The sequence below is a fragment of the Hippoglossus stenolepis genome, chromosome 17 (assembly GCF_022539355.2).
Source record: "Hippoglossus stenolepis isolate QCI-W04-F060 chromosome 17, HSTE1.2, whole genome shotgun sequence".
In the NCBI taxonomy this organism is placed as follows: domain Eukaryota; kingdom Metazoa; phylum Chordata; class Actinopteri; order Pleuronectiformes; family Pleuronectidae; genus Hippoglossus; species Hippoglossus stenolepis.
In genome coordinates, this window is record NC_061499.1 from 20,113,805 (window position 1) to 20,131,089 (window position 17,285).

The window sequence follows — 17,285 nt, forward strand, 5'->3', positions numbered from 1 at the left end:
ATAAGAAACCCCCGGCCGCTTGAAAACTCCAACCATCAGATGCGCCAAGTGCCGCTCACAGATTTGCAACCACATGATGCTTTAAGTCTTGGATTTACACTTATTGGACCTAAATTGAAAATGCCAGACTTCATTGATTCATCGATTAAGAAGGAGTCTTCCAAAACTATTCCAGGGAATAACAAAGACACATCGAACCCAACATCGAGAGACCTTATAACAATGGAAGCAATTCAATCACTTAATTCACAACTGAAAACGTGAAAAGTCTACATGCAACAGTTGTGCCTACAGAAAATCTCTCGTTCTCTAAGACGATGTAAACAATCGGGATCAAGTGTCGTACCTTTTCTGTGTGCGCCCTGCATCCACTGTAGGTGTGAGAAGTCGGGTTTGATCTCAGGAAAGTACTCAGGCTGATGGTGGCAGTGACTAAGAGGGATCTCCATGTTGCAATATTCATTCTTAAAAACAGGCGAGCCACCAGTGTAAGAGCAAGAGTAGTGCTGGCTGGGCCAAGTCTGCTCCATGCAGGGCGGATGGTGCAGGGGCTGGGGCTCAAAGTGTCCGTACCCGGGCCCCTCACCTGAGTACATGCAGTGTTCCCCACTGCCCTGCATCGTGTAGCCTCCCATGCCAACATGAGGCATCTCATACATGTCTGGTATGCAGTAGTTCATCATTAAGAGCCACAGAAGAGCAACATAAAAAGTTCTGGGTAAACTCTTTCTCAAAAAAAAGAGAGACAGAGTCAGATGTAGAGCATCAAGCCACGTGAGTGACAGTTAGAAGCTTACGGTCTAAAAAAAGTCCTGTCGAAATTGACTCTACGTAGACGCACAAACATTTGTCCACGAAATCCAAAGACCACGGATGACACCTAGCAACTGTCCCACCTGCCACCATCCGGCTGAATTGAGGAGCAGAGATTTATGACGACGTGGAGCTCTAATCTTGTGCTCCACAAATCCTAGATGTGCCACAGACACTGGTGATGTCACAGATTAAGACTTTGCGTGTTGTTAATAACATGCCCTCAAGTGGAAGAACAATTCCTTGGAAAGCAAAGTTCCAAAAAAACACTTGATGAAGAGATGAAAAATAAGTAATGGCACTTTATATCATCTAACAATCATTAGTTCTCTCACCGCTGGTATCTTACCTAACCCCCTAACCTCTGACCTTTGTGTATAAACCCCTGTGCTTATCCTGTTCAAACAGAATCCGTAAACAAGCGTGCTTAGATCACTATTTAGTGAACGTTATGACACTAAGAAGATTTTAAGGAGTTTGACACACACATAACCCTGACTTCTTACAGTTAAGACTGTAATATGTATTTAAGCTCTATACGACACGGCAAAGCTAAGGCACAGACAGCAAGCGGGGAAAGACGGAACACTTGACTGCATTTTAAAATACGAATTCCTGAAATGAAGTAAGACTTTCTAAAGGAACAATAACCAAAATAACTTCAGATTAGATTACTGGACAAATCAAATGAACAAAATAAACAATTTTTTCAATCGTTTGTATGATGCATACAATAATATGTACTTTGTATACATCCAAATGTACAACTCAGCATTAAAGTTGAAAAACATTAACAACAAAAATGTTTTATAAAATGTTTTTTAAAATATATATTAGAAAAATTCTAGTTTTTTAAAGATTGATTAACTTTATATTACATTATTTCTCACAAAAATATATTTTATCAATAGCGTGGTAATGACACTTTTCAGCCTAAAATAAGAAAGGTTGTAATTCGTAAAAAAATCTATATTTTGTTTCCCCAAATATAAGACACATGCGCAATGCATTGATTGACACATTGCGTGATCTGTTTTAGATAATACACCGACTCAGCCATATTGATTAGGCCTCCTGTTCTATAAAGATGGGATAAGCCTTATGGCGATGATGTCTATCTGTTTCGATTCATTATGACTTCTTTAATAATTTTACTGTTCTTTATAGTTCACCATTACACGTTGTTCTACAAAGTGCTTCCTAGGAATGCTACTGCTGCTGCCGATGTAAACACAAACACACACACACAAACAGACGCACAACCTTTAAGAATCCAAAAGGAACATCTTCGTTGACAGGTTGTTGATTTAAAATTATGAATATTACTGCAGAAATCATTGGAACAACAATGTAATTTATCTTCTTTGTGAAAATGTGCTGTTTACTTTTACTTTTTATTCATACAAGTACTTTCTCTGATATTTTGAATATATAGTGTTCTGTTAAAATTTAGAGCCAAATCCTTGGAGTATTTTTAATTACTGTAAAAAATTATACGGAGATTGCTGTATATTATTTTATGTAAAGCCCTATCTAGCATATTTTTCACATTTCATTTCATATTGCCTATTTTCAAAAAGACAAATTCAAAGCTAGACCATTACAGTTTCATTTGAATGACCAACCATGATCTTAACTATACTATTATATACTTAGATACTCAATAAGGAGTAAAGAAAGACACTAAATATTTGTTGAACTAAATTTACTTCCCATTATTCTCATGAGTCGAGAAAATACAGGCTTTCGTGGCATTATTTAGTTTTTCTATTCCGAGGCACATGGAGAGAGCTCCAAATTGATGACAGAAGAGCAAAAAAAATAAAAATAAAAGACTACCTATACATAATTAGTTATGTACTTTCAGTAAAACTATTACATATACCCGCCTGCTGTTCAAGAAAAACATCCAGAATAAGATCTGTTTTTATTCGTCTGTCGCTTCAATCCTTGTTTAGAGACAGTTATTAGGTTAAGATCTGATCACGCAGATGTCTTTTATCTTCTTACCAAACTGCCAGACTAAGTACTAGAACACATAACAGAAGAAGGTGGGCCACAAACATGGAGACATGTGAACGCACGAACACATGGTAAAGTCGGAGTAAAGATCCGTGCAGTTTTGGCTTTAAAATCCCTGCTGCTTGCACTGATCTGAACTCCCTGAATCGCAGTCGGTCTGCACGCTTGCAGCGCACGATCAATACTCTTGGTGTATACAGGATTATAGAGAAATACAGATAATCAGGCCTCCGATGTACATTTGACTGCAAAAGTTGACACATTTTGAAGTTTTGTTCAATATGATTTACAAATACATTGGAGTTCCCCATCTCACTCTATACAGTTTGACAATTGGGGATGTTGGAGACCCCTCCCGCATTAGAGTTAAAGCTACTTCTTAGTTTTAGCCTCAGAGGTGTCACAGCAACTTTATTCATCTATCACATTTTTAATTAGTCTTCCACGTTTTTTTCCACACAGTCAACCACCTACACTGGATTTGACTGAAAGGTCGTTGTTAGGTTCCCCCAGAGGTTTGAAAATATGAACAGAGTATAAGTGAAATTACATAGCTTGAATACTTTAACTAACAGAAGAGCTTTTTTGACAAAAAATAACATTACTTTTATACTTTACATGTGTCAATATGTAAATGAATTATACCTTTTAATTTCACCTTAACCTGGTATTATTCTCTTCTGCTTTGTCCTCTTTTGTTGACAATTCTGAGCTCTGTGAATAATAAAATATATATCAACAATCAAACAAAACATTTTCTATGGTTGGAGACGATAAATAGTTGACCTTAGCTGTGCAAAATCTATATTATTTGCCATATTTATCCAGTATCATTTACTGCGTGTTGAGGTCATATTCAACACAGGTTGTGATAATCCTGTAATACAGGGGGAAACCCAGAGACTACAAGCCAGAACAACAGATTATGTGTCCTGATATAATATGACACTTAAAGCGACTTAAACGTGTCATCCGACATGTTGAAGTGACAATTCTGACTTTTTAATCTCATTAGATGTGGAGATCTGCATGACAGAGATACATTTATGTACCATGAAGCACGCATAGTTTTTGCAAAGATCTAAAAAATACGGAGCAAAATCAAACAAAGTGCGACTGACTCGTGAGGCATTGTGGGATAGTCAATGTACATTTTAACCCTAGAAGTCCATGGTTTCCCAATTCATTTAAAACTAAGTCATTATATGTTTTTGAGGAGATACATCTGCCAATTTGTAAAGGTAAAAAAACTACATATACATATATACATACATAAACATATTAGGAATCAGGGCCACTTAAAAGGAAAACGAATATATGAAATTTCAAGAATAAAGTCAAAATATTACGAGATTAAGTCATACATTTACAAGAATTTAGTTGAAATTACTAATACTTTAGAAGAAGCTATATAAATACAGACGATAGATCATTTAAGGCTTCAAGCCATGTTAGAGGGGGAATATCCGAAAAACAGACTCTCATCTGCGTTACAATGATGAATGTGGAGCAATTAATGTGTTGAGTGTTAAGTTCTACTTAAGTATAATTCTTACAAATAACAACATACTATACAATCAGCACCAAATTATTGTATCCACATAAGTATCAGATTGTGAGAGAACTGAGTCTTTTAGAGAAAGAAATGAGGAGGATTTTCTTCTGCTGTCAAAAGCTTTGCTGAGTACTGTTAAAATAACTGCTAGTATTGTTGTTATTATTTATTTCTCATTCAGGCCTGTTCAGATGAGTAATTACCAATTATTGTGTTTTGTGAGTATTTTCTATAGCAAGTAGCTCATACTTAGGTATGTGCTAACTAAAGTACACCATATAATTAGCTATTTTCACACAAATATACTGAACGGCTTATTTTATTTAAAATTTAAAATTTTGGTAAAAACCTTCACATTTGTTGTTGACAAAATGTTGGGTTACTTTAATTTAGGAATAATCTCCTTGATAGAAAAAAAACTAAGAAAAACCTGTACAAAGCCAACAGAGCACAATCTGAGTTCAAATGTGTGTAAGTGCAGTGTAGTGAGTGTCTAGATTACTATGGACTTGACATTTCATTACTGTCAGTATTGACACTGATGATAATAAAACAGTGAATTCATATTTATAAGAAAACAATTCTTGACCAGATGAGAAGGCAATTCAAAGTGATCAAAGATTTCAACAAAACATAAACGTTTTTTTCCATGTAAAATGCTTCCATGTAGATTCTGAGCGATATGACAAAATATGTTGTGCGATGATCAAAATATTATATTATAATGTATTGTTTACTCATGCTGGCAGGAAAGTTGCAGGGAAGCAAGACCAACAAACACGGAGAAGAATTAATGTGACAATGTGGTAACTCTGAGCAGGAGAAATAGTTCAACCCTCCAAGACAAAACGAGGCGCTCGTGTCTGAATAACCACTTATTCTATTGTTAGAATATTTTATGTTTTGATATTTTTTACCATATTGACATTTTTTTCACATTACTATTTGCAATCTATACATTAATATTTTACATTTTGTTACACGATAAATCAAAAGTTTGCACAAAGGTTCCAAATAAAAGATGAAAAATAGTCAAATCTGAGAAGGTACCTTTCATTTGTCTATATAATATATACAAGTCTATAATTTAACTGTTAATATACCTTTATATTTTATATATTAGTTTATAATTCATTGAAATTACAGAAAATATTCTACACTGTGATGTGTATCGCATATGAAATGACCTATATCAGGATATGTTGTTCATATTATTATACACCCAGACATGTCTGTAACAACCATTGCAAATTGTTACAAATGAGAATATATAAAGATTGAATATCCTCACGTAAAAAGTCATTATAGTTACAGTTAAATATTAATGTATACATATCGTATAACTGAATCACACATTTCATGTTGAGGCAGGTGAGATGTTCACTAACACATAGAATCTGTCTACGTCCAACTTTTCCTTTGGGAGTCGCTGTTAGATAAACCTTGATCCTCAGACTCCTCACGGCTTGTTTCTGTTTACTGAGGTCATCACTGCGTCTTTTTTTGCTCCAGGAAAGACAGTGAGTCTGATTTGTTGTTTATTTACCAGAATTTCATAAAGGATTTCATTAATAGCTTTTATTCTATTTCATCTTTTTCAAAAAAAAATTTCAGCAAATGGGTGCTTGCTCATTATTCATTCATCACTCTATAAAGGAGAGTAATTTATAACAAACATTGTTGATGCATGCTAATACTTTTTAGATTGTAATTCTTTCTCTGAATGCTGAGTTTCTGTTTTTATCTGGAACATTTCTTTGACCCTTGTCTTCGACACTTCCTTTATTTTTCGCCGTAGTCTCAGACACAATCCTTGTTGTTGCAGCTGACTCCATCTGCGTCACCCCGCTCTTCAGTTCTCGCAAACTGATTACTGCCGTTTGTGGTAAAAACACTACAAATGATGCACAGCGGGACAATGTTGTCGCAGACACCAGGTTTGAAACAGAAGGATCTAACTGACATTGATGGGTGTTAACTTGTTTGGCGAGGGCCTGAATGTAAAAGACGCTTATATGAAAGAGTTCAGCTCTTTTTTCACTTGTTTAAACTGTTTTTCTTTTAAACTCATAATAATGACTGAATTATAAACATCAAGATTAAACATTTTTACTATTTCAGGGCAAACAATCAGAATCTGAAATCACAGCATCCGACAGACTTTTAAATCTCACTAATAAAAAAAGTCCAAAAGAATTCTTAGTCCTTCTTTTATTTAAAAACTGTACAAACCTGAGAATGAATAAATGATCAATGTATATTATCTGGCTGGATGAACATTTAAAAAGGCTTAACAAGGGATTACTGACTCATAAGTGTGAGTGTGTGACAAGTAGATGTGATCAACATGCAGCAGCTGGTAAGAGGCTGGCCCGATGAGGCAAATCTGCCTGTAAAGAGGCCTTGATACCAGTTTAACTTTTTGATGAGGTGATGTCCTTGACTTGGACTAATCTTGTTTGGAGTTTCTTAAACAACTGTGAACAAACTGTTAAGCGTCAGACAGACAGAGTCTAACGCGTCTCAATACTGAAGCAATCTGTTGTCTGCCTGGACAGAGTTAACACCTGCGGGTTCGCCTCGGGAGGTTTTGTGCGATTTATCATTAGTCTGCTGGTCGTTACAAGTTATTTCTATTTATTTTATTGTGACTTGATGAAAATGAAAAAATTTAATACGTTTAGAATTTTTAGCAAAGTCAGCTAAAAAACTAATGGTTCTGCTAATAAGCATGTTCAGTACAAAAATATTTTGATTTAAAACATGCTTATTTAGAGACAATATAAAAGATCATGTAAAGGTGTTGATATACATGTATATACCTATTAAACATTTCCGTATTGAGCAGGTTTTTCATGATTTAAAAAGTTACAGTAAGTATACATTAATTATATAAATATGCTTGATCATATTGAGTTAGTATTGAGCTAATTATATAGTCTATTATATATATGCTATTCCATGTACTAAAACAATTATTTCATTTAAACATTTAAAATTTTCTTTCTTTACTTACCTTAATTTTTTTGTCTTTCTCAGATGTTTCTTTTTTCTTACCTGATCTAATAAAAAAAATTGGAATAGTATTTCCAGAAGAATATTCCACATTTCCTGTGTGAAATAATGCTGAGTAAATAACCACATATATACGGTCCAACAGCTACCTCCAGGCAGTCCTGACAAACAGCCGAGATAAACCTTCCTATTTTCTGCCCGTGCAAACAGGAACATAGTTTCTCTATCGATGGCACCTCAGCACAGTGGCCCTGCAGTGGGCTTCTGCACAGATATATTCCCTCCCTGATTGATTACTTTAGGCCTTGGGGTTCAAAGCCGGTCATGAACAATTTCTGGATGTGAGGGATCTCGTTTCCCTTAACTGACATGATGCCCTGAGTCAGATGTCCCCGGCTACACTGTGTTACCTGAGGAGGGCACATTAGTTGGAACCTTTCCCCTTAAAGTGCATGGTAAGCTCAAGGGGAACAGCAGAAGGCTCCAATTGGTAAAGGTTAGAGTTTGAGAGGATTATCCTGAACTTTAGAAGGAAGGAATCTATTTTAGATATATTATCCACAGCCCCAAAATTGTCATTCAACTCATATTATGTACAGTGTGCAGTAAATTATCTCTTGACTCCTATTACGGCCTTTGTTCATATTCTGTATGCTAAGGCATACTGTGAAATATTCGTGCATCAGATACAAGGACTGCCTGACCCGCCAAGTGGGATTTAGGCGGTCATGGTTAAGTGATGCAAGGTTCAAGTGCAGCTCCAGGCCCTTGACTGCTCAGCACTCAAATTAAAAGGTCCTCATGTGAAAACATTTGTCATATTGACATTAAACATTAAAAAGGAAATGCAACAAAAATATGATTTCTTACTAATGGGCTTTAAACGTGAGCATATAAGGAATCAGTACAGGGTGCAGAATATGGAATGAATTATGCCGCAGAAGAAAGACAGAGGACAGAAGAAAACCATGATCATGGTTGTGTGTCTGATGGATTTTGGATTAAACATCACGGAAGATCAAATCAGGTGGTTCAACAAGTCAAAATGAAACACTCTCACAGCAGCATCACGAAAATCTCCTCCCAGCTAACCACTCAAATGATGTTACTCAATTGTACTGTATGTTTATTCTGTAAACTCTTGCGACTACTGAAATGGTCAATTCATGACAGCCCCCTTATTCGTCCTTTTTGACTCTTCATACTTTGCATATACAGATCCTGGATATTATGTTTTTGTTTCTGCTGTAGCCACTTAACCTAGTTTTTATTTTGTTTGAGGTTCATCTTACTTTGAGTTCCCTATGTCCTGCCGGGGATCTGCTATCAAAGTTGACAACAAGCTTAATTCACATTTGGTTGCTCTTCTGCTCGCGGAAAATGTTCAAATATCGTTTAAAAGTTTTTGAGTCGGACCAGAGCTGAGTTGTCGCTTCATTTTTTATCATCCAAGGAAATATTCAAATCTTTAGTTTGAGTGAAAGAATATATTTAAAATGCGTGCCCTGTAAGTCTTGCTCATGTATTAAAAAGTTTTTCAATAGCTGTAGACATAAACTTCTAGTCATTGTCATAAACAGTCCATCAGAATTGCTTTTGTTCCCTTCACTGGCCCCAATAAGAAGTCTGTAAATGAACTACTGCTGAGAGAGGGATGTAACGAATGATTCATCACACGGCTATTTCTTGGGGCTAAACATTATTTAATGAGATCTCTCCTGAGACGCATAGAACTGAACCTCAATTAAACTTACACACCACAACACACTGACAAAACCGGAACACAGATAAAAACCTTCGGAGAGTTCAAATTTAGGACAGAGAAGGACGGCGGAAGAAAATGCTAGACATAACTAGAATGGCACTAAGTTGAAAACACACCTTAGTGAAAAAAGCAATTATTATGATAGAAAAATATGTGGATAAATATATATGGAAAAATAAGTAAAGGAAATAGTAATTGTACAAAATCCCAGATAGAAACAGCATAAATTAGAATTGGACTTTCACACACCTCTGCCAAGGCTAATGCAATATCTCGCCATGTTAAAGAAAGGGAAAAAAGAAAATCCTGGATCTGCCCATATCTGCTTCAAAATTTAATCGGTTCTTCCTTGGCTCATATCCTACCTCTCCAACAAAATGTCATGGAAATTGGTTCAACCTAACAACTAAATAAAAAACTGAGATCAGTGTTAAGGCCTTAATGAAGGAGGGACGTGACAAAAAACAACACAAAGAAGTAAAATACTTGCCGACAAATATTCTGCATCAACACTATTCATTACGGCAGTGATTTGGATTTGTGACAAGTCCAACATCTGTTCAAGAAAAGGTTCAAGTAGATTTGCAACAGGTATTTTTCCAGAGAGAATTATCAACATCATCATGTGATGGAGATCTTTTTCACTTCACTTAAGGATCAGCAGAGAGATCCACTGCCTCATGCAGGAGACTGACGGCCCGGTTTAGGACATATTTGGGGATATCGGGAAGTTAACTGCTAATTTCTACTGCTAACTTCAGTAGAAGCTGTTAATAGGGTGTTTTTGGTAGTTTTTCCTTACTCTTGTTGAGGGTTAAGGACGGAGGATGTCGCACCTTGTTAAAGCCCTATGAGACAAATTGTAATTTGTGAATATGGGCTATACAAATAAAATGTGATTGATTGATTGATGATTGAAGTGATAGGACAAGAGTCAACATTGGGGTTACTGGACACAGATCTCAATTAGTAAAGAAATGTTTGTTTATTGGTGAACTTGAATAATCTTTCCAGACTAGTAAGTAAACTGCTGTTAGTGCAAACACTGGCAAGTTGAAAGAGCAAAAAAAGTTAAACAGGTACTTCAAGTCAATGTGGTTGATTTACTAATCTAATGTAAGGCTCTGTGGAAAGATGTAGAACGTGCTATTACAAACTGAATTCATGCTATGAATTCCTACTATTGAGTGTCAGATAAGCATGTATAAGTAATTATCACGCCAATCTCAGGCTCACTTTAAACTGCACTGAGATATTTTTTAAAGTTTTATGCGGACAGTCATCAGAGAGGTCCAGAGACGAGTCTCATCCCTTCACAGCAGCCCCCGACTGAAGTGTCCTTGAATGCACCAGTGACCAGTGGAGAGTAGATAACAGCTGCCAGCCATGATGGATGGCATAATGTCTGTCTGCCTGTCCCCCAGTTCTCTTGACTGTGAAGTTTTTTGGATGAATGGTTCTCCAGAGAATTGAAAACACGGACATCAAATTAGCTAAATAAACTCTACACAACCATCCAACTGACAGACGGCTGTACGTTATCACAGTTATGACACAGGACTTTGACAACATGGAACATTGCACTGTGAGATCATAAATCATGACAAACCGTGCCCATCAGGCCGGTTGTGTTCACAAGTGCAGTTCACGGTTTGAAATTAAACAGACAAATCTTTGTCCGTAAATTTTTTCTAGAACTGCTCATCTAAAACCGACTGACACCGCACTTCCTCTAGTTCTCACAGAAACACACACAGAGTTTAAAGTCTATCGGATGAATGGTTGCCGGGTAATTGGAAATACAGTCAAAGGAAGATTCCTTTTTTATAGTCAGTTGTGACCACTCATCTGATCAACTTCATTGCTGAGCACACAGGGAAGTGCAGTGTTGATTGAAGCTTTTTTGGGGATGAGCATTTCTTTTCTCGCAGTATCAAACATGTTACCTGACATGAAGGAAAAGATTAGGAGGTACGAGGGCAGTGAAGCATCAGGACACGCCAGGGTTTAAAAAAAGCACCTCAACCACACAATGGCACGTTCTACCCCCTCACACAGACACTATTACTGCAGGGAGGGTATCATTTCATGGCAGGTGTATCGCTCAGGACCCGAGAAAGTGCAGTGTTGACTTTGCAGTTATTTGGATGATACTCTCAAGAAAACCGCAAGATGGATTACCTCAGGCCAAGCGATCAGCACCTCAGGCAATGCACTACTAGCTTTTGAAATTGGCCTCCCTGTCCTTCAGTTTTACGAGAAGCTCTGCTGGAACTTGAAGTCACTGGTGGATAAGAGTGACGAAAATAGAGAAAGAGAGGGCAGTAAAAAGTATCTACTTCATGTTTACAATTAGAGTATAAATGGTGCCAAATGAAGGTAAGTCTCTTCAGACTTTTTGATAGAAGGTATAATCCTTTATCCCAGGACTAGAATGCAGGATTAGGGCTGTCACTAATGATTATTGTCATCATCGATTAATCAGCCAATTATTTTCTTTAAAATAGAATGGTGTATATATATACATCAAAATATCCTGGAGACTGGGATGACATTATTGGAAGTGTCCAAACCCCAAACACCTAATTTACTATAATGTAAGACAAAGAAACACTGTGACTTACTGCATCTGAAAACCTAAAACTTAATCTGGTTCTCAAAACAGTGACCAATTCACACACACATTCATTCAGTGCATCTATGTGCACACATCACACACACACACACAGCTGTCAGGGGCAGTTTGGGGCTCCACGTGCTGAAGGACACTTCTGGTTAGTGGACGACCCGCTCTACCCCCTGAGCCAAAGCCGCCCCACAGTTTGATTAATTACATGTTCACAGCATGTTAGAACCAGGCTACAACCACCTCACACAGGTTACACCTTGCATGCTCCTTTGTGTCACTGTGTCAACACACACATTTCTATTCACGCTACATTATCTTGACATTGTTCATGTCTGATGCCAGATAAACCTGATGAGCATGTTGCCCTTGTTCCTGAACACCACAGCATGGTGGAGCTCATGCTATTGAGCTGTTGCCATTTGCACTTTAAAATGTAAAGGGTTCTTCCCTGACTCACATCCTTCCATCAAGTTTCATGGAAATCTGTCATGTTTTTTTTTCATAATCCTGGGAACTAACAACCAGACAAACAAACAAGCGCCAAAGAAAACACAACATCTTGCTGGAGGTAATCATTTTGGAAAGATTTCCAGTTAGTTGAGTTTTGCTTCGTTATATTTAGAATGTTTTAATTCTTTATCAAATTACTAGTTTAAACTTTATTGTATTCGTCATATATGTGGAATTGTGTGAATGTCTAGAGGCAACATTATTTGTTGAGCTAATCTGTTGCACATTGAAAATAGACATGTAGAAATAAATCTCAGCATTTAATTGCAATTAATTCATTCAAATGTTACCACTCAGAGGAGATTATGGATTCATTAAGATTCATATTGGACATAAACATTGTTGGATTAAATACATTTAATTATATTTAGCATTCATTCGTGTGTCTTTATGTGTTATCTAACCAACCCATACAACCAAATCTTAGCTCAGCCTTTATAGCTCTCTGTAAAATGAATACAATGTCTCTGTCTGCAGCTACTCCACCATATATCTGCACAGAAATTATGTTTGCACTAGACTTCACTAACACATTCCTCATGAGCTTAGAGGATGATTTAAGTGATGGATTATGATTTTTGTTGATAAGAAAAAGCCCACGAAAATATGAAAAAACCCAGAGAAAACATTTTTTCTCCAAATGACTAATTATCCACATCTCCTGATCTAAACAGAATCAATCATGTCATTGAAAGCATTCACCAGGATGTCAAGCAAAAGCTGAAGGAGGTTAGAATCAGAGGCAGCTCATCACGAGTGCTGCAGAGCACACGCAGACTGACAAGAGAGGAGGAAAAGCAGTGCTGAGAGGGAGGATAAATATTACCATTTTGAATGGCCTCATCTTTCCAGCGGGGGGAGCAATTTTCTGCTGGCTCTAAAATAGATGGGAGAGGCACTTTTAAAGAAAGCTGCTTGCTCAGTGAAACAGGTGGCAGAGGCAGACTGTAACTCCTCTGCCTTTCATATCAAATCAAATGCATTCAACAGCAAGTCTGATAAAATGTCAGTCCTAACACAGAGGCATCAAAACATTTCTTTTTCACAGTGTTCTCGTTGTTGGTCTCATGGTTTTACAGAGATTTATATCCTCATGTGATGCATGTTAGCTTGTGTCTCTTGTGCCGGGTCAGCGAGGTCGATGGAACCAGCTTAATCTACATGTGACGGCCAATTCACTTTGTAAACTATATCTGTGGTCGCTCAAATAGTCTGTTACAACCTGTCTGAAATAAATAAGCCTCGTCCATGATGAACCAGGAGGGTACACCATGTTTTTAAAGGGCTTAACTGAACCAAACTTTCCTTGTGTGTACTGCACAGACTGTGATAAATGGGTAATGGGGTAAAATTCGGGTTATTTGGTGCACAGTGGCTTATCATATTTCAAACTCTCAAATCAAGAGAAAATTTGGCAAATAAGAAATAAAGCATTTTTGTTTTGTGGTGTTGGAAAATAAGTGAGACTAGATTATTACACCACATTTTAAAAGTTTTTCTTGGCTGCTGCCAGAGACCAGTTTTCACACTGACGTTAAATGAGGTCCCCTGGTGGTGAAGACAGTTCATCTTCAACCAGTAAATCTACCGAACACAAGTGGCTTTCAGGTGCCATGATGATGGTATGTATTCTAAAGCATTCTGCACACGATCATCAGTATAGATGTTGCAAGAGCAGAGCTCAGCATAATGTAGTGAAGATTCATGTCACCATAATGTGGCCAAATCATCATCGATGCATAATTGATTAGTACTGTCTGCCAGTAACAAATCTGGTCGGACTGTTGTTATTCAATAGAGTGGAGAGGCAGCAGGAGTTACTGTACTTTAAGTGCCACTGGTTTCATAAGTGAACCATCACATGTTTAGTAAGAGGCTTCAATGGACACAAAACTCTACCACTACAGTAATCTATACAAAAGATTAACAACTGGGTTAGGAAATATCTTTTTCTTTTAAAAGTTAACCCTAACCCTAAAATAAAACATCAAACTAAACAATATATCTTAGATATATAAGATTACGCTGAAATAAAACTCTATAATCTATATATAAATAAACATAATTAGATATGATCGTTAGTTAATTGGATTTCAGTTCAATTTTATTGTAATTTCTTGATGAATTCAAAATATCTCAAGTTTTTTGTTCAACAACTGACAAAGCTCTTTGAATTTTCCACTTTTTTCTCAAGATGGCAGCCAAGGTTTGTGGGTATTGGTGTAAAGATACATTGTGGATTGCTGTACAGAGTGGGGCCAACAGTTCTCTAACCAGCATCTCCTCCCACTTTACCAACCAAGTCTTCAAGCCAAGATTGTGGCTTAGTTTTGAGGTTGTGTTGTACAGTGTTCTTGTTGCCATCATCAACACATTCAGGTTCTTCAGTTTTCATGGAACTAAACCATGTCATTCTGCCACTGATCATGTGTAGAAAGCATAAGTAGTTAACAACATTTACTTTATTCAAAAGTAACACTGATAAGTTCCCTGCTTTTGTTTGGAAAAATAATTAAAATAAGACTGAGGTTATGTCTCGGTTTTATTGTGGAGATGTGATTATCTGAGTATCAGTGTAGAGTTTAAGTATTAGTGGTTGATCCTAATGCAGTTTATTATGATCCAGGGGAAACATGGAGGGTTTGTTGTTTTTTACCATTTGAGAGTTTGAATATCCGCTTAATGCCACTATTATCAGCTCCACAATGGAGTTATTATTATTTTCTCTCTATAAATCAGATCTGGAATAAACCTTAGAGGTATAAATGCGAGTGAGACTTACCTGACATACTGGTGGGGTTCAAGGCCAATACGTCATCCTCAGAGCCTCCTCAGACATCTGGGTACATACCAAGCTGAAAACACACAGAATAAATCATCAAGCACTCAGTCTGTTCTTGTTCTGAATCTATAACAGCACCAGGTAGTGAGAGTCAGGTATTTGTGCTCACATCTGGGCCAACCCTGCTGAGATATTTAGTGAAACAACTCAAATAATGTGGGAAGAGGAACAAGTGACACTAATTGGATTCAATCAGCATCTGTTTTATCTTGATGTAACATTGTCTGCATTTCAGGGGACGTTCAGACACGTAGCTGTCAGTCTATCAGTCTATCAGAGGGAGTGTTGCACACAGGCTGTTCAGGTGAGAGGATTGTCTCTGTGTAGGGGGACATCTAGTGGTCAAATGTAAAAACACGCGACCTCACAACAGAGGGAGGAAAGTAAAGTGCCAGGTGAAACTTGACACTGTTTACTACAGAGTGCACTGATAAAGGAACAAGAGCTGCACATGTGGGCAACAACTGCTCTATTCACAGCAGTATGTGGTGTTTAACCACGCAGTGGGAGATTTAAAAGTCAAACGTGGTCTGCTGTACACACACACACACACTCAATACTGGATGCACTGCCTTGTACACATGTTTGTCCTGAAGCAACACTGCAGCCAGTGCACCAGTCAGCAGAATGACTAATCATAAATAAAGGCTACAGCAGCAGATACACAGTCCATTTACCAGGATGGCGCTCACAGTCTCCCACTGCAGCATCTCCTCTGTCAGACTGTTACTGTATATGACACAGCAGCAGCGTTTGTCTCCACAAAGTCACACTGTGCATCTGCCTGTACTATAACTGGCTGTGGTAAGCTGAGAAACCAGGAAGCTAAACGTCCTTGAACGCCTGTCCTCGAGACCCCCCACGCCACATCAAGAGAAGCTCGAGGAAGATGGGGCAGAGCAACACAACGTCTCACTGTGCACTAATCAAGACCCAGGTTCAAATTACTCTCTTATCTGTGCTGTTGCTTCTTTGAATCGACCTGCAGCGTTTGGATACATGCCCTACAGACTTCAGCCTGGAACACTGTTTGAGGGCCGCGTTTATTTTATTCAGGATCGTTTGTGACCTTGAGTGTGAAAAGGGAAAAGTTTCTGCTCCAGATATGAACACAGGGCGTCTGTGGATTTTACCAACACTTTGTGAATGAAATGAAAACACTGTTAAACCTACTGAGCATGACATGGTTGACTAACCATTGTTATTGTTACAGGTTCAGTGTGTAGGATTTAGTGGCATCAGTGGAATTTACAGCTTGCCTCCAACTGAATACCACTTGCCTCAGCCTTTCCTTTCCCAGAGTGTTGGGGGATCTAAGGTGGCCTTAAGGTAAGGAAATGGTCAGGTAAAAAAAGACCCTGTGTTTAGCTTGCCTGTTCAAGAAAAATGGCAGTGCAACATGGCGGACTCCAGATTAAGACACAAAGAACACATTCTAAGCTAATGTAATAATTATAAAACATAATTATAATCGATCCTCCTAAATCCTACAAACTTTAAATCTGAACTTGTGTGAACAATTGACAGTGGACCAGCAACTGTTAGTTTAGTGAAGCATAACTAATGAAACCAGAGGAACCTGCCTCACCCTTCAAACAACTTCAAAACTCCCTCATTTACATATTATGATTCCATTTGAGTAGCTAGCTTGTGGTCTTACTCACCAGGTTTCAGTTCTTATAAAAGTAAGAGACACGGCAATCTCATCCAAACCAGGGGAGAAGAATGTACATTCCATTTTTTGCTTTTTAATTATAGGAGGCGTCTTCATGATCTATACACAGATCTATACTGTCTGCTCAGAGTGATTCAAAAAGTGTTCCCAAGGGTGAAACCAATCTATTAAATCCAGTTCTTCCACAGATTAACCATACAGTACATTTCAGCGAGGAATATAGAACAGGACAGATTTCAACTTGCCCCTAGCAAACAATTTGCCATTCAAGGACAAAAAGACGGTCTTTGTGAGACAGTTTGACCCTGACGGACGGAGTAACATATCTGAATCACTCACCACAGTTACATATGAAGTTATGTACTGTATGGGGCAATGTATGGGGGGCTGAGGTCACAGATGGGGCTAGTCAAAGAGCTATCTCTTCACTGGATGTTTAGGAATAAGACTGACACCACT

The 17,285-nt window shown here is 37.6% G+C and overlaps 1 protein-coding gene across 7 annotated transcripts in view; it reads right to left on the bottom strand.

Annotated features, from left to right (window-relative positions):
* The window catches only part of thrb (thyroid hormone receptor beta), a 109,843-nt gene that overhangs the window by 11,583 nt on the left and 80,975 nt on the right, over positions 1–17,285 (bottom strand). For 4 of the 7 annotated variants that reach the window (XM_035182172.2, XM_035182168.2, XM_035182170.2 and 1 more), the window contains exons 3-4: positions 15,092–15,164; positions 13,136–13,186 (exon numbers count right to left, since the gene is read on the bottom strand). In XM_035182172.2, coding sequence (XP_035038063.1) covers positions 13,136–13,186; positions 15,092–15,098 — 58 coding nt within the window. In that variant the 5' untranslated portion in view covers positions 15,099–15,164. Of the gene's footprint in view, positions 1–346; positions 1,571–13,135; positions 13,187–15,091; positions 15,165–17,285 lie in introns of those variants that run through there. The other 3 variants (XM_035182171.2, XM_035182165.2, XM_035182166.2) reach the window with 3 other exon arrangements.